Genomic DNA, 18162 nt, shown 5'->3' with positions numbered 1-18162 from the left:
CTCTGGTATCACAGCGCACAGCTCTCAGGATCGCGCTGTCTCCTGGCACAGCCGCTCCAGACCCGTCGCCATCTTGGACCCCCACCTCTCTCTTTTTGGAATATAACTTTACTACTAGTGTGAAAGAGGCAATGAGACCAGGTGGGTGGCCTGCATTATACAGTAGTCTATGTAACAAAGGGCCTGCCTTTCCCAGTTGTCCTATAGAGCCAATCAGGTCCTATACACAACCTTAGCACTCCTCAGAAACAAGGATAGTCAGACAGGAAGGCTTCCAGGAGCTCTTGCTAACTAGAAAAACGTTCTGTTGCTTTATACTCAAAGTTGTAGTGTTTATATACACTACAAATAACTGAGCTCTCTCGATGTGAGTGATACCATCAAAGAGTAGCTTTCTGTATCTCTTCTTATCACACATAGGGAGGCTGTTCTACTTCTCTGGCCTCCTTAAGTATAGAACTCTTAGAGACCTGAGTGCTGCCCCATCCCCTAGGCCTGTAGCAACAGAAAGAAGTATAACTCTGTACCCCAACAACTGGGCTATTGCCTGCTTTTGTGTCTCATTCCCACTATCTTTTCCCTAGAATTGTTGCCTATTTCCAAGCTCACTTGCCTTTTCTTGAACTGACCACCTTGGTTCAGGACCTGTATTGCCCCCGTTTTTTTCACCACTGCTATCACCAAAACAATACTCTTCTCTCTATACCACTGTGCTGAAGAATCCTTAATTACTCATTACATCTCCTGGCATAGCCTCTTATTATTTGTCTGAAATTGGACTGAAATTGCCACATTGAATTTAATGTGATTCTAAACTTCCTCAGGAATTACTACTTCTGTACATGCATTTATTCCAAATTTCTGAGGGTACTTCCAAAAGTTTGTGGAAAAAATAGAATTAAAAGATAATACAAATCAGGGCTGGCTGGTTAGCTCAGCTGGTTAGAGCATAGTGTTATAGCACCAAGGTCAAGGGTTCAGATCCCCATACTGGCCAGTCCCCCCCCCCCAAAAAGGTAATATGAATCTTTCCATAAACTTTTTGAAATACCCTTGAATATTAGCTTTTTACCCAAGGTTCCATAGTATTACACAGGCCTTTCTTGATCTATTTCTAATAACCAGTGCTGGTATAGGCAATGGTACTGAAAATGGAGATACCATAGGGGTAAAATGGACTAAACTCAACATCCAGTGTGTAGGATGAGTAGGGAGTAAAGAAGAAGACACAATAAACTATACAATGAAAAAAGCATGTACAGTGAAAAAAATAAACTTAAAAAGAAAAATAAATAAATAATAAAAATGTTATACAGTTTGAAAAAAAAAGATGACAGAAAACTGAATTACAAAATGTCTAGCTAGGATGGCTTTGATGGATTTGATGATGATGTTGCCATTCACTTAGGGAACAGAAAAAGAATGAATTTGGGAGGAAGATGAATTGACTTTAAGTTTGAGATGCTTATAGTACATTCAGGTATAGATTTCTGACAATTGGATATATGGATCTGGAACTGAGGAGGAAAGTCAGAATTTTGGAGTTGGTAGCATAGAGATGATACTTGAAGTCATGTTTCTATTCCCTGCTAAATCTAAACACTTAGAAAGTCTTCCTTATCTTCTCTCCCTAACCTCACTCCTCACCAAAACAGACTTAAAACAGCAGTAATAAGATTTTCTTGTTTTTCCTTTTTGTCTTTTTTCGTGACCGGTAACGGGATCGCAACCCTTGATGTCGCACCCAAACCGCGACCGACAACGGGATCGCAACCCTGGGTGTCGCGCCCGCACCGCGCTCAACCAGTGAGCGGACTGGTCTCTATATGGGATCCAAACCCTCGGCGGGAGCGCCGCCACACTCCCAAGCACCGCACTCTACCGAGTGCGCCACCAGGCCGACCCAATAATAAGATTTTTAATCTCAAGAAGAGATTCAGGACTTGCTTTGCTCCCCACTTCCCTATAACCTTTTCTTTTTTTTTTTTTTTTTTGTCTTTTTTCGTGACCGGCAACGGATCGCAACCCTCAGTGTCGCGCCCATACCGGACCGGGACCGGCCACGGGATCGCAACCCTCGGTGTTGCCCCCACCCCTTGCTCAGCCAGTGAGCAGCCGGTCTGTATGTGGGATCCAAACCCTCGGCGGGAGCGCCACCGCGCTTCCCAAGCGGCGCACTATAGCAGTGCGCCACCGGGCCGGCCCCCCTATAACCTTTTCTTGTATTAGTCCCTAAATGTGTTTATAGCTAGATGTTGCCTGCTATTGTTGGATTAGTCATTCAAATTTGAACTATCTTTCCAACTCTGCCCTTAGCAGTGCTCCGTGCCCTATTCATGATTTTCTCTGGTAACTCCATACCCCAGGATTCTCTGGGATACAGCATACTGGCCAGGGCTTCAGTTCCTCTTATCCATGTAAAGGAAGATTGAATACCAAGGGAAAAGTAAGATAACTTGATGAATCAGGTCAGGAATCATGTCTTACTAATTTCTGAGTCCCCATCACCATGCATGGTACCTGGAAAACAGTAAATGCTCTATAAGTGTTTGTTGAATGAATATATCCTTGAATATGCAGGTGATGAAAGAGGAGCCAGTGTAGGAATTAGCAAAATAAAATGAGAAAAAAACTAGCAAGTTATTATCAAAGTTAGTGTACATTGAGTTTCAAGAAGTGCATGGTCAACAGTGTGGGATACCATGGAAGATAGACAGTAGAAATAACAAACAGAATGGCAATATGGGGGAAATAGAAACTATGTAGAGAGAAAACTTCGAAAAATTATTAATAATATCATCATAGGAACAAAAAGAAGATATTGTAACCATGAAATAAGAACTAGATTTTACAGAAACAAATTCGAAGAACAGAAAGAACTCATGAATATTACAAATATGATGGCCAAAAAATTTTAAAACTCAATAGAAATGTTTGAAAATAAAGTTAAGGAAAGTTCCTATAGAATAGAGCAAAAAGACAAAGAGGTGAAAAATAGGAAGAAAAAGTTATCAAAAATTAAGAAAATGAGTCCTGGAATTCCAGATGATAGGAGTTCCAGAAATAAAAAATAGAAAAGTAAGGAATTCATCAATTAAATAATCAAAGAAGATTTTCTAGAACAAAAGCATGTGAGTTTCCAAAGTGAAAGAAGAGGATTCCACTAAATGCCCAGCAAAGGGAAAAGAAGAATCTTCTCGATAAATGGTGCTGGATCAATTAAATGTTCATGTGGAAAAAAAATTGAAACTTGATTTCTACTTCTTACCATACAGAAAAATCAACTGTAGATGGATTGCAGATATAAATATAAAAAGTAAAAGAATAAAAGTTATAGGAGATAAAACTTCATGTTCTGAGGTAGAGAAAATTTTCATTAGTAGGAAAAGATTGATAAATTGGATTACGTTGAAAAATTTAAACTACTGTTTATCAAAAGGTACCAGTAAGAGACTGAAAAGGTAAGCAAATAGTGGGAGAACATATTTACTTAATACGTAAACTGACGAAAGGGCTTATATCCTGAATCCATAAAGAACCCCTACAAGTAGTAAAATGGATAAGAGATTCAGACACTCAACAAAAAAGATATCTAAATGACTAATAAACATACTAAAAGATGTCTTAACTAATTACTAGTCAGGGAAATGCAGATGAAAACCACAGTGACTTGCTACTGTGTATCCACCAGAATAGCTAAACTTTTATAAATTTTAGTATCAAGTATTAGTGAGGATTTTGAGCAACTAGAACTAATATATTGCAGGTGGGAGTATAAATTGTTAGTCAACTGGGGGGACTATTTGGCATCATCTAACTGAAGTTGAACATATGAAAGTACTTCAGAAGTTCATGGAAAAATAGAATTAAAAGATAATACAGGGCCGGCCCGTGGCTCACTTGGTAGAGTACGGTGCTGATAACACCAAGGCCCCAGGTTCGGATCCCATATAGGGATGGCTGATTCGCTCGCTGGCTGAGCGTGGTGCTGACAACACCAAGCCAAGGGTTAAGATCCCCTTACCGGTCATCTTTTTAAAAAAAAAAAAAAAAAAAAAAGATAATACAAGTCTTTCCGTGAACTTTTTGAAGTATTCTCATATGCATACCTTGTGACCCGGGAATTCTTCTTCTGGGTGTGTCTATCCAGTTGAAGTGATTAACATAATTTGCAGTAGCCTAAAAGAGAAACAATTTAAATGTCCATCAATAGCATAATAGCCAAATAAGTAGGTATATTCATATAATGGAATACTGTACATCAGTGAAAATAAGTATTGCTAAATACAGAAACCTAAGTGAATTGTTCAAACATGATGTTGAGTGAAAGAAGCCAGTCATAAAAGAATACATGTTATGTGATTCCATGTAGGTAAAGTTCAAAAACAGGTCCCAGGTGTTAGAAGTCAGAATACTGGTTAACCTTGGGTAAGAGGAAAGGAAGATGGTGTTTGGGACGAGGGTTTCTGGGGTACTGGTAGTATTCTATTTCTTGACTTTGGTAATAATTACACAGTTAAAAGCACTGTGATAATTCATCAATCTGTACACTTAAGATTTGTGCACTTTTCATAATTTATATACAGTAAAAAATTAGTCAATTAAAAAAGCTGTGTGTGTATATACTCACATCTATATATGTACAGGGCAAAAAGACTGAGATGAAAAACTCAATAATATTAACAATGGTAATCTATGACTGGTGGGATTATAGGTGGATATTTATGTTCTTTATGCTTTAGTGTATTTTCTCCAATAAGCATGTATTGTTTTTATAATTTAAAAAGGGTTTTTTTCACACTATAATCTCCTGGGGAGATTTATTTATTTATTTACTTTTATTTTAATTTATCAATATACAATGTAGTTGATTTTCGCGTCCCTTTACTGATTCCTCTTTCCCCACTCCTTCTCCCATGTACCTCTCACCATATACCAAAATAAACTCAAAATGGATTAAAGAATTAAATATACACCCTGAAACAATAAAACTCCTTAAAGAAAACATAGGGTAAACACTCCAGGAAGTAGGATTGGGTACAGACTTCATGAATACGACCCTAAAAGCACAGGCAGTCAAAGGAAAAATAAACAAATGGGATTATATCGAACTAAAAAGGATGTTTAAGAGTGAAAGGAGTACCAGCCAACTTTCCCCTGACCCCCCAAAAAAGAACGAAAGGAAAATTGGTAATTCAGACTTAATAGCCCCCTCAGGACAGGTCTCATTGTACAGCACCAATGCTGACTTGGAGCCTTAACTCACACAATGGTTAGTCTCATAATTATTTATAAAAGACATCTTTTCCATTGTATCTTCACTTGCCACCGTTTGTCTTATAATCCTGAGGAAAACTTTAGACTATAACATTAAAGTGTCATTTACATTGACTAGGTTCACTTCACCACTCCTGAAGATAAGTAGTTTCATGTTCTTCTTTTTTTATTAAAAGACTTAAGTGTTCCGGGGCCGGCCCGGTGGCGCACTGCGCTAGTGCGCCGCTTGGGAAGCGCGGCGGTGCTCCTGCCGAGGGTTCGGATCCCACATACAGACCGGTTCCCGCTCACTGGCTGAGCGAGGCGCGGGGGCAACACCGAGGGTTGCGATCCCGTTGCCGGTCCTGGTCTGGTACGGGGGCGACACTGAGGGTTGCGATCCGTTGCCGGACACGGAAAAAGACAAAAAAAAAAGACTTAAGTGTTCTAACCAGTGAACATATATTAGGGACATTTTAATTTAATTTTTAAACCAAAGAATTTGTTGAAAGATTTTGCCTGAGAGTTAGTGAGGCACAGCTGAAGAAGCCAGTTTGTGGGAGTGGGCTGTGGTGCACTGAACCAACCCTGCTTCTCCATGAGTACTGCTGTGATCAGGGGGTGGAGCCAAGGCCAGGATTTCTAGGAAGACCAGGCACAGCTGGCCATTCCTCCATTGCTTGGAAACCAAAGCTTTGGGCCGGCAGGGATTGTGGCCCCAGGTCTTCACTCTCCCAGAGACCCTCGCCCGAGGCTTCATGGCGCGGCTGCTTCCTGAATGAACCTGCCCACCCTCCTGCGGGAGAGAGTTTTCCACAGTCGCAGCCTTGCAAAAAGGTGCAGCCCTCACACTTCGCTGACTGCAACCCACTGCCCGGAAGACAGCACCCCGCGTGCCTGCCCGGTTCACTTCCGGCCACCCTTGGTCAGCGGCCTCTCGCAGATCAGCAACAGAGTGGCTGCCAGCAAGCTCCTGCTGTCCAGCCACCAGATCACCATGGCTGAGCTGCTCGGTGGAGGTGGTGAACACCTTATCCAGGACGTGTAGGTGCCTGTGGTCGGCGCACCCATCTCGTGGCCGTACAACTTCTTTGGTCCTATTATCAACCACATCCACACTGAGGAGATGAAGCAGGTCCGCACGCTGCACTGCGCCCCAGCCTGAGCTGCTCAGCTGCCCTGTGCCTTGCCTACCACAAAGTACCACACCATGTCCCTTCAGGACGACACACAGGGACCAAGTCGTGTGGACCCATCATCCGGCCCAACAGTGGCTTTTGGGAGCAGCTCATCCACTGCGAGTTCCAGCTGTTTGGCAAGAACATTGTGCACATGGTCAGCTTCCCAATGGGAGTGATCCCTGACATCTATGAGAAGGAGGTCCATTTGATGATTCCACTGTGAGCCATCTGCCAGCCCCTGCATTGGGTTTAGAGGTACAGATCTGTTGTTGATCCTAAACCAAGGTCTGTCTGAACTTGAACATTCTGCTTTTGTTGATACAGAAAAAAACAGATGATACCTTTTATAAGGGCAAGAAAAAAAGAAGGATTGCGGCAGCTCTTAAATATCATCAATATCTTTAAAGATTAAACTCACTAGTTGTAAGAGAGGGAAGATTAGTTTTCTACCCTGTGAGTGGCAGGCCGTGGCTGCTGGCCAGAGGGTAATGTGAGGCAAGTGGCACTCAGGAGAGAGACCTGCTGCGCCCAGTGCACCTGTGCCCAATTATAGTTTTCAAAGAAAGCATTCTACTGCATAAAATTTTTTTAAACTTTTTCTTTTTGAGTGCTAGTGTACATGGCAAGGTCTCAAAGAACCCTCCACAATCACCCACCAACCTTTGATGAAAGATGACCTTGGTCCCCTTCTCCAGGGCATGTTAGGAAAGGAGGCCTGACATCAGGCCTTGTCTTAGGCCAGGACCCAGTCTTGTCACCTCCTCTCTGTGTGACCTGGGGTCTCTGGGAGCCTCAGTGTCATCATCTGTCCAAACAGTAACAGCCCTTTTCTCACAGAATTGTCATTAAGATTCGATGATTTCTTAGTACAGTGCCTGGCACATGGTGTGTGCTTCGTGTAAACAACAGCTCTGTCACAAAGGATAGATTTTTTGGCCCTGCTGCTCCAAGGTCAGCACAGTCATCCTCATAACGGCATGACCCCATCTATGCATATGGTTTCAGTCCTTTCAGACCCTGCCTCAGAGGAGGCCTAGACTTACAAGCCTTTTTCAGAGTTCCCAGTGTGTTTAACCTAGGGGTTCTGAAGCAAGGAGCACAATTCCAGCTTCTCCCAAAATGCCTTGTTGAGAATCACTGACCATTTGAGCCAGCACCCTGGTTTGGCTGACTACTGGGATCCACGGGGACACGAGTTGAAGGGACAGATGAACGTGCTCCACCAGCAGGCCATGGAATCTAGGATTCAGACCCCCTCGGTACCTGGGGATCTGGCTCAAGACCAGCTATTTTAATCCAGAGATTTTCAGACAGACAACATATGAGCCAAAGAAAAGCACACCTGCTTTGCTTGACGTAGAGCTGTGGGTCCAGAGCCCAGTGGAGGCCAAATGTCCTTTCTCTCCAAACCTACTCACACCTCACTTGTATAAAGGGAGCGCCCAGGTGTGCAATTGGGGGAACCAGGGGAAAAGAAGGAATATCACTGTTCTAGACTTATCCTCTCATTTTGCAGATGGAAGAACAGGCCTACAGAACACCAGGGCTGGTATGGCAGAACCCCCACATAGCAACTTTTCTGGCAGAAATCCAGATGGAAAATTTCTTTTAAGACGTTTTTAAAAAGAACTTTATTTGGATATATATTTTTAAATTCCAAATTAACATATTGCCAACCTAACTTTTTTGGAAGTACAGTTCTATGAGTTTTGGGGGGTTTGGGATTTTTTCATATTTTAGATCAATAAGAAGAAAAGGCATAACAAATTTTATTATTTAACACTCTGGAGAAAGCAAAGCACAGGGGAATCACAAGAGTGTAATGTCCCAATTTTCCCCTGGATACCCATCTCCTTAGGGGAAGGGGAGTCTATGAGTTTTAACATGTGTATAATACATTCATGTATCCACCAACACAATCAGGACACAGAACAGTTCCATCACCCAAAAAATACCCTAATGCTTATCCTTTCTGGCAAACCCTCACCCCAACCCCTGACAATCACTCATCTGTTCTCTGTTCTTATAGATTTGCCTTTTCCAGACTATCACATAAATAGACTCATGCAGGATATAATCTGGAGACTGCCTTTTTTCACCGAGCATAATGTCTTTGGAATTCAGCCATGTTGTTGCTTTTTATGGCTGGGTAGTAACTTGTATGGACGTACCACAGTTTGGTTTACAATCACTCATTGCAGGATATTTGGGTTGTTTCCAGCTTTGGGTGATTATGAATAAAGTTGCTATAAACAAACAAACAAAAAAGCTAGTTTGTGAACTCCAGGCCTAGTTTATCTAATGGAAATTATCTGTGCTCTTGTTCATTCATTCCTGTCCCCTTCTCTGCTATCTGACCTTTCAATGTTGATATTTCTCATAGATTAATCTTAGGTTTTCTCCTGTTCTTATTTTACCTGATCTCTATAGGCCATATCAGCTACATCCTTGACTTCAAATATCATTTATATACTATGACTTGCAGATTTATTTCTCCAGCCCAGATCTTCTGAGCTGTAGATTCTGTATCCAACTGACTATTTCACATCACAGAAACATCCCAATATCAACATATCCAAACATGAATTTATCTTCTTCCCCAAATTTGCTTATTCTCCTGTATTCACCATCTCAAATAGCACCACCGTCTAGCTACTAGATCATGATAGAAACCTTGTAATCATCCCTAACACTTTTTTCTTTCTTACATTTCACATGTGTTCCACTGCAAGATCTGTTAGTTTTACCTCTTCAATATATTTCATAATTTTCTTTTTTTTTTCCTTTTTGTCTTTTTTCGTGACCGGCAACGGATCGCAACCCTCAGTGTCGCGCCTGTACCAGACCGGGACCAGCAACAGGATCGCAACCCTCGGTGTTGCGCTCGCACCTCGCTCAGCCAGTGAGCGGCCAGTCTGTATGTGGGATCCGAACCCTCGGCGGGAGCGCCGCCACGCTTCCCAAGCAGCGCACTGTAGCAGTGCGCCACCGGGCTGGCCCATATTTCATAATTTTCTACTTCCATCTATTGATAACTGCCATCACCCTAAATCACACCACTAAAATCTCTCACCTAGATTGCTATGGTAGCTTTCTAATTTCTCTTTCCATATCCACTATTCCTTCCCTCTATTCCATTCTCCACACAGCCACCCAGAGTGACTTTTCTATAACTGCAGATACTCATATTGTCACATCATTTCTTGTTTAAAATTCTTCAATGGCCTCCTATTGTTAGGATAAAGTCCAAATTCCTATGGCCTACAAAACCTTGAATGATCTGGCTTTTGCCTTCATTTTTACTTGATATTCTCTCTTCTTGAGGGAATATTCTCCTTCCTATGCTCTCTTCCTAACCTTCCTCCTCCCCACTTTTATAGTTATATTTAATTGCCAAAGTAATTTGTGACTTCATCCCTTTTTTTTTTTGAACAAAAAATATACACAGTACTTCCCTGACTCTGCCAGGCTAACTCTATTCTTTCCTCAGGTGTCAGCTTAAACGTCACTTTCTCAGGGGAGCCATCCTTCTTTCCACACAGAGATGTGTATGTGTGATTATTTGTTTAATGTCTCTCTCCCCAACTATAAGCTCTGTGAGGACAGGGAGCACATCTGCTTTGTTTATTATTGTATATCCAGTATTTTGCACAGGTTCTGTTACATATCAGGCTCTCAATGAATATTGGCCAAATAAGTGAAAATGTCTTATAAAATTCTCCTTGTGCCCTCTTTTTTTTTTTTTTCCCTTTTGTCTTTTTTCGTGTCCGGCAATGGATCGCAACCCTCAGTGTCGCGCCCGTACCAGACCGGGACCGGCAACGGGACCGCAACCCTCGGTGTTGCGTCCGCACGTCGCTCAGCCAGTGAGCAGGAACCAGTCTGTATGTGGGATCCGAACCCTCGGCGGGAGCGCCACCGCGCTCCCAAGCGGTGCACTGCAGCAGTGCGCCACCGGGCCGGCCCTCCTTGTGCTCTCTTGATAACTTATGTTCTTCTCAGATGACTTTGCCTCAATAGTCACACCAACTCCTGTGGTTTGCTACCTGGATTTCCCAAATATTGACCTACTTCCTTTTTTGCTGCAACCACCATGTATTAGTCTGTTTTTTGTTGATTACAACAGAATACCTGAAACTGAGTAATTTATAAAGAAATGGGATTTATTTCTTACAGTTTTGGAGGCTGGGAAGTCCAAGGTCAAGGGGTGCATCTGGTGAGGGCCTTCTTCCTGTTGGGGACTCCCTATAGAGTCCTGTGGTAACACAGGGTATCACATGGCAAGGGCTGAACAAGAGCATTTCCACATGCTTTCTTCCTCTCCTTATAAAGCCCACACTTCCTGATAACCCATTAAACCATTAACCCGTTAATCCATGAATGGATCATGAATAGTCATCATGATCCTATCACCTCTTTTTTTTTTTTTTAATGTTGATAAGGATATCTTAGGACCAATCATCTCTTAAAGGCTCCACCTTTCAAAAACCATATTGGGGATTAATTTCCAACATGAGCTTTGGAGTGGACAAACATTCAAACCACAGCACACCCGTTGGCAGCTCAGTTCCTCATCTCCTGAAACCAGTTTGGTGCATCACAGCAGTATGAGGCTAGAGGTCAAAGTATAGCCTTGTAGTGAAGAGCATAGGCTTTGGAGAGAGACCAACATACAGACCCTGGCTCATATACTTTCAGTCTGTTAAGTTACTTACCCTGTCTAAATTTTAGTTTCTTCATTTTAAAATTAGGATAATAATACTGCCTCATAGAGTTGTTATAGGAGTTCCTTGGAATTCAGTCAACAGATATTTATTGAGCACCTATTATGTACCAGGCACTTTTCTACATGTTGCAAATATACCAGCAAACAAAACAGTTTCTGCCCTCAAGGAGCATACATTCTAGTGGACATATGTAAAAAAAAGTGCCTAACCTCTGTCATGTAGGAAGCACTCAATAAATAGTTGTTATTAACAAATACTTAAGGATAAAGAGTATATTTCTTTCGCTTTGCCACCTTGGGGATGCAAAAGAAGTATAGGATATAATATTTGCCCACCTGGAGCTTAAATCTAGATAGTCAATGAGACATATATTTGTTCATTCTATAAATATTAACTCAGTGGTATAATGAGCGAGGCACTCTGAGGTACAAAAATGGATCACTAATCTTAAAAATTTCAGCTTAGTTGGGAATATATGAGAAGTGTACACTTCTGATGTAAAACAAAATGTGACAGAAGTAGTAAGTGCTATGAAGAGTGTTATCACCTTTATATGCTAAATATAAGGTGGGCATATTTTTGGCAGGTGGCAATGGGGTATATGGTTAATTTGGTGAAGGGGTAAAAAAAAACAAAACTCTCCTGCCAAGTGAACTAAGCAGTACATGAACCATGGCAGTGTTAGGCTCTTTGTATACTTACTTTATGGTTTCCTTTTCTCACTGCAGCCCTGACTAGAGCTGAGGCAATATTAACAATGAGAACTACTGATTTTTTTGGCCAAAGAACAGGTTAGGAGGAAGAGGAGAGAAGTAAAGGGAAAAGCATAAATAAAGTCATAAGGAAATGTGGTTGACTTCTGGGAACACTGTTTCTGGCTGAAGCATAGAATAAGTTTAGGGAGGATAAAGCTAGAAATGAAAGATAGGGCCTGAACATAGAGGACCTTGAATGCAAGCTAAGGCATTTGGATTTAATTTAGTAAGATTAGGACATCAGTGAAGACTTTTGAGCTGTGAAGTAATATGATCAAAACTGTGTTTAGAATAATACATTTGACCAAGGTCAAGGGTTCGGGTCCCTGTACCAGCCAGCTGCCAAAAAAAAAAAAACCCAGGAAGCATTTGAAGAAAAGTAGCAAATAGTAGAGATAAACTGGCGTATTAAATGTGTTAATTAGTATTTGTGAAATGAATGAATGGGTGAGCCCTCCTAATTCCCTGGAGAATAAGATGCACTAAAAAAGTGTAGCAGAAGAGTAGCTTTGTTGTGCAGACCCAGATTTCATTCATTTATTTATTATTTTTGGCCACTTGTTGGTGTGAGGGTTGAGCCCTGGATGTTGGTGTTATTAGCACTGTGCTCTAACCAACGGAGCTAACTGGCCAGCACCCAGATTTCATTAAGCAGTGCTCTGACATAGGAAGACAAGGATAGAGGTAGACTGATTAAAACAAGATGTTAATTTGTAACCTACTGCATGACTACACCAACAAAGTATTGACTTATAGTCTATTGTCACTTGGAGGCAGGTTTCTAAAAACTTGTCACAAGACTGTCTATAAGAGAGTGAGAGAAGAAGACTCAGTTTTCACTCCATAAACATTTTCAGAGTGCCTGTCACATCATCAGCACTATGCTATAGGTGATTCAGCTGTGGTTTCAACTAGGGATTCAACTGTGAGCTAACAGACTACCAGGGGAGAGTATAGTTATATAACTATATAGGGGAGTTATATAACCATATATATATATATATAACCATATATATATATATGAAGAGTGCTATCACCTTTATATGCTAAATATAAGATGGGCATATTTTTGGCAGATGGCAATAGGGTATATGGTTAATTTGGTGAAGGAGTAATATATATATATATTTTAATATATTATTATATATTTTAATATATTTAATATATATATAGCAGAGAGTAGTTAACAGTTATATAACAGACTACTAGGGGAGAGTAGTTATAGTATGGGCTCACCTCCATAACACCACTTAAAATATAGTTATAAATAAATAAATATGTGTAAATAACTTACAATGTTTTAAGTGATGTTATGGAGGTGAGCCCATATATGAAAGAGTTTTTGAGTATAAGTTTATAAAATTATATCACCCTGTATGCAACTCTGCCTATGCTTTAGGGAACAGTTTTATAGTGAACTTCAAAAATAATTTTTTTGTGTTCTAAGAATTTTTATTTTAAAATAATATGTATATGTTAAGGCATATTTGAACTTTACAGAAAAGCAAAAAGGAGAAAAAAATAAATGTACTCTCCTGGGGATAAAAAAATACACCACTATTTTCAGGTCATGTATTTCCTTCTAGGCTTTATTCTCCTCGGATGGTATTCGTAGACCTTGGAGGAGGATACCACTGAGACTTAAGTGAACAGGAAACTAGCATTAGATCTCTTACATTTATTTAGGGCCACACAGTTAACAAAGCCCATTTTAAAGCAGATCAACCCCTCTGTATTTGAATATGCTAACAAAGTGCCCCTCCAGCTAAATGTGTAGCATGTGAACTCAGGGATTCATTTCACGGTTCCTATTCCTCGCAGGTGCCCCTGACCCCACAGCTGGGGCTAGCATTGATGATGAGAACTGTTGGCATTTGGATGAAGAACAGGTGAAAGAACAAGTGAAGCTCTTTCTCTCGCAGGGGGGTTACTATGGCTCTGCAAAGCAACTCAACTCAATGTTTGCCAAGGTAAGATATGAAAAGGTTTTTTTTTTTTTTTTAACTTTCTTAAGTTAAACTGGGTTCTCCACACTTCAGTCTTCATGCACTGTATCTAGCTTACTTAACCTAGCTGTACTGAATGCTTGAAATCTAGTGGGAGGGGCTGATCAGAGCAGACCTGAGCAGGTTACATCCAGGAAGCCCTACTACCTCGCCCTGGTAGTTCTGTTCCTTCTGCTCTACTCTTTAAATGAGTTTGTGTTGCTGGGGCAGGCAGGTAGCAAAGAAACTACTTTCTCTCTGCTTTGAACCCAAAGCTGCCTGATGAAGCCCTGAAAACTAGAATTTCAACATTGTCCCTGAAGATACTTAGTGCTTTGAAACTGAGGGCTCTCACATCAGGCTTGTTTGCTTTCTTTTTTTTCCCTTAACACCTATAGTGAGATATAATTCACATACAGTACAATTCACCCCTTTAAGAGTACAATTCAGTGGTGTTTAGTATAGTCACAGATATATGCAGCCATCACGACAGTCAACTTTAGAACATTTTCATCACCTTAAAAAGAAACCCCATACCCTTGTCCTTTACTCCCTTATCCTCCACACCCCCCTCCCCTATCCCTAAGTAACTGCTAATCTACTTTCTGTCTTTATAGATTTCCCTATTCTGGACTTTCACATGAATGGAATTGTATAGTATGTAGTCTTTTATGACTGGCTTCTTAGCAAAATGTTTTCAAGGTTCATCTGTGTTGTAGCATGAATCAGTACTTCATTCCTTTTTATGGCCAAATAATAGTCTATTGTATAGATATCCCCACATTTAGCTTATTCATTTGTCTGTTGATGAACATTTGGTTTGTTTCTACCTTTTGGCTGTTATGAATATGCTGCTATAAACATTCCTGTACAGGTTTCTGTGTGGACATATATTTTCATTTCTCTCTTGGAGTGGAATTGATGGCTCATATGGTACCTGTGAGTGTAATCATTTGAGGAACTGCCATACTGTTTTCCAAGGAGGCTGCTTTATTTTATATTACCGCCAACAGTGTGTGAGTTTCTGATATCTCAACATCTTGGCCAACACTTGTTATCTGACTTTTCGATTCTAGCTATCCTAGTGTGTGTGAAGTGGTATCTCATTGTGCATAACAGGTTTCTTGGTACATGCAGAGATTTTGCTTACAGAGCAAGAGGCTTCTTTTTGGCTCTTTGGACATGTTGTACTCAGGTACTTCATCTTCTCCTCCTCTTCCTCCACTTCCTTTTCCCCCAACATTTTTATGATGTGCTGTCACCAATCTCTTACCCCTCCTTATGTATCAGGTTCGAGAGATGCTGCGGATGAGAGATTCCAATGGAGCCAGGATGCTGACACTTATAACTGAGCAGTTTGTGGCCGACCCACGACTTACACTCTGGAGGCAGCAAGGAACAAGCATGACAGACAAGTGCAGACAGCTCTGGGATGAACTAGGTAATTCCCTACCTGTCAGAGAAGTGCTTTGCCCTCTGACAACAGTGTTGGTAAACACTTACCATCAATCACTGCATGCATCTTGCTAAGTCCAGCTGGTGGAAGATTTAGGTTCCTCAGAGTCCACCCAGAGTAACTCTAAACTCACTTTTGTTGCTTCGACAGCATTTTGCTTTCTATTGACATCAAACATTCTGTTTCATATGTTACCACATAGAAGCCTTTGCTGAGAGAAAACTTCTTCACTTGGCTTCTGTTGCATGGCACTAGCCTGGCTCTCCACTTATCAGCTTCACTTTTGTTGATTTCCCTGAGTCTGCTCTTCTGTATCACTAATAGCCAGACCTCTTAGACCCTGGGCAGTTTCTAAGACTTGGGCTTTGGCCTTTATTCTTCTTTTTCTAAATTCCCTGAGAACTTTTTTTTTTTAATATCATGGCTTCAGTGCTTATTTATATATTGATCACAGCCTTATCTTCTTTCCATTCATCTGAGTTCTAGTCCCATATTAGCACTGCCCCTTGACCATTTCCTCTGAGAAATCTAAGACAAACTCAGGCCTCTCCTACAGAAAAAGGATCCAGTATCTATTTAAAATTTTAAAAAAGAAAGAAAGAAAAGAAAAAGGTTCCAGTGACTCTGACATTGGCACCACCATTCCTACCAAACTTAGTGTTGACCACTCATTTTTCTGTCATTCCCTACATCCAGTCCCCCAGCTTCATTTGATTCCTTCACCTGTAAAATGTGATCTGGTACTCAGTCCCACTTTTTATTTTTCATCACCACTAGTCTGGTTGAAGGCATTTGAACTTTTAGATCAGGTTAGAACTGTAGCCTCCCAAATGGCCTCTCTGTTCTAGGTTCTCTCCCATCGAGGTAGTGCTCTTTGGTCCTCATTTCTCCTTATCATCCCCCGGCTCCTAGGCCAGTCTTGCAATGCTCATACTCAACTTCTCTCTTTATTTTCAGAATCTTCCATTTCCTGAACTCACCATCCAACCATGGCCCCTCTTTTGGATTATACTGAAAATGTTCTAATATGGTATATTCTAAAAGTTCTAATACAGCTCCTCCATACTTACTCCACCCCAGAAAGCAACAACAGACTTTCCATTCATAGAAAACACCACAAGAAAAAACTGCAGCTTGGGATTTTAGTGAATTCTCTGGACTGAAGCGTATATTTTATAGTTTTAGGGCTGAAAGTTTTAAGAGGTGAGGCTTAATGTCTTTAAGACTGTAGTTGGTTATTTTGGGGTTGGTAAGCCTGGGTTTTTGATTTGAGTGCTGTCTTCTTGGTATCATCTGGGGCACTAATGGCTTTGTCGTTCTCATTAATAATGAATAGCTACATTAATGAGTGGTATGTGCCAGTTTCTGTGTTAATGATTGTACTCATATTGTTTCGCTTATTCGTGTAACAACCCTATGAGGTATTTGTGTATTTATTGCAAATAAACAGAGACAGATCTGGTTACTTCTGGATACAGAATAAAATAAAGGACTATAGAAAACCATCTCTGCCGTGACACAGTCACACTTTGTGAAATAAAGTGATAGTCTGTAGCCACTGGTCCAATCAGTTATGACCAGTGTTATATGGTCACAGGACACAAAGCGCAGCAACTTGGGAACTGCTTCTAGACTCTTTTCTCAGAAGGGATTGTAGGCAAGGACTCCCTTTCAGGGTAAGATATTAGCATCTCCATATGTTTAGATGAGAAAACTGAGCTGAGAAACGATAAGTATTTTCTTCAGGGTCACACACTAGTAAGTGAATTGATGGCCCTAACACTGGAACGCCAATCTGTCTGACTAAATCAACCATTTTTCTATAACATCTCCCTCAATTCTTTCTTGTTATATCATTTTTATTTTTTAAAGTGAATGTTCCTTAAAGATTTGAAATTAGCCTTCTTTAGAGAGTCAGTTTTATCTGAGGCCTAAATGTCTTAGAGTAATTTCTGTGCCAGTCACAGGATTATGGTGTGAATTTGGGTTTGGCCTTTGGGACAAAGGGAGGTGAGAGGAAGTAAGCTGACCTGGCTCCCAGTGCTTTTAAAGTACTTGTCATATACTTGGGTTCATGTATGAAAATCTCTTGCTTCTGACATTTTTATATCTAAGAAATTGCTATATCAACCTTCCAAGAAACCCTCAGCATTCTAAGACAGTGGTTCTTAAACTTTTCAGAATCACTTGAAGTACTTGTGTAAACAGATCATTGGGCCCTATCTCCAGAGTTTCTGATTCAGTAGGTTTGTATTGGGGCCTGAGAATTTGCATTTCCAACACATTCCCAGGGGATGCTGATGCTACTGATCCAGAGACCACACTTTGAGAACCAGTGCACAAAGGGGAGCCTCATTAGGTCAGGCACCGGAACACAGTCCATTCATGACTTCCCTAACTACTCTAAGGGCTCCTTACTAATCAAAAGGCCTTGTTTATATGGGGAGAGCCTAGGCAGGGTTTGCAGGAACTATAAATATAATAGAGAGAAATGGGCTCACTACTTTCAGTTTCTGAGTTATAGAAAATAGAAGCAGTCAGATATGAAGTTTCCTCATTTCCCCACCCACAAATCTATTAACATATCCATGTCTATACCCCTATGCTTTGCTTTCTCTTCTGTTAAAATCCATAAAGTGTCTCTGCTTCCATAAAAGGCCAATCCTTACATATTTGCTTTGGATTCTATTCCATTTCCTTTTCTCAAAAACTTTTGCTCCTGTAGTTATCTTCTTTCTCTGGCATCATTAATTTCTCCCTCTCCTCTCTCTCTCTCTCTCTCCCTCCCTCCCTCCCTCCCTC

The 18162-nt window shown here is 40.8% G+C and overlaps 1 protein-coding gene and 1 pseudogene across 2 annotated transcripts in view; both read left to right on the top strand.

Annotated features, from left to right (window-relative positions):
• Positions 1-18162, top strand: part of ZSWIM5 (zinc finger, SWIM-type containing 5) — a 66991-nt gene that overhangs the window by 5333 nt on the left and 43496 nt on the right. For both annotated transcript variants that reach the window (XM_008581920.1, XM_008581919.1), the window contains exons 2-3: positions 13741-13889; positions 15195-15345. In XM_008581920.1, coding sequence (XP_008580142.1) covers positions 13741-13889; positions 15195-15345 — 300 coding nt within the window. The remainder of the gene's footprint in view (positions 1-13740; positions 13890-15194; positions 15346-18162) is intronic.
• LOC103598011 lies at positions 6035-6660 on the top strand (annotated as a pseudogene).

Source organism: Galeopterus variegatus, unplaced genomic scaffold, assembly GCF_000696425.1.
Source record: "Galeopterus variegatus unplaced genomic scaffold, G_variegatus-3.0.2 Scaffold2488, whole genome shotgun sequence".
Taxonomy (NCBI): Eukaryota; Metazoa; Chordata; class Mammalia; order Dermoptera; family Cynocephalidae; genus Galeopterus; species Galeopterus variegatus.
The sequence above is the reverse complement of the archived record's forward strand: the minus strand, read 5'-3'. Positions and strand labels throughout refer to the sequence as shown.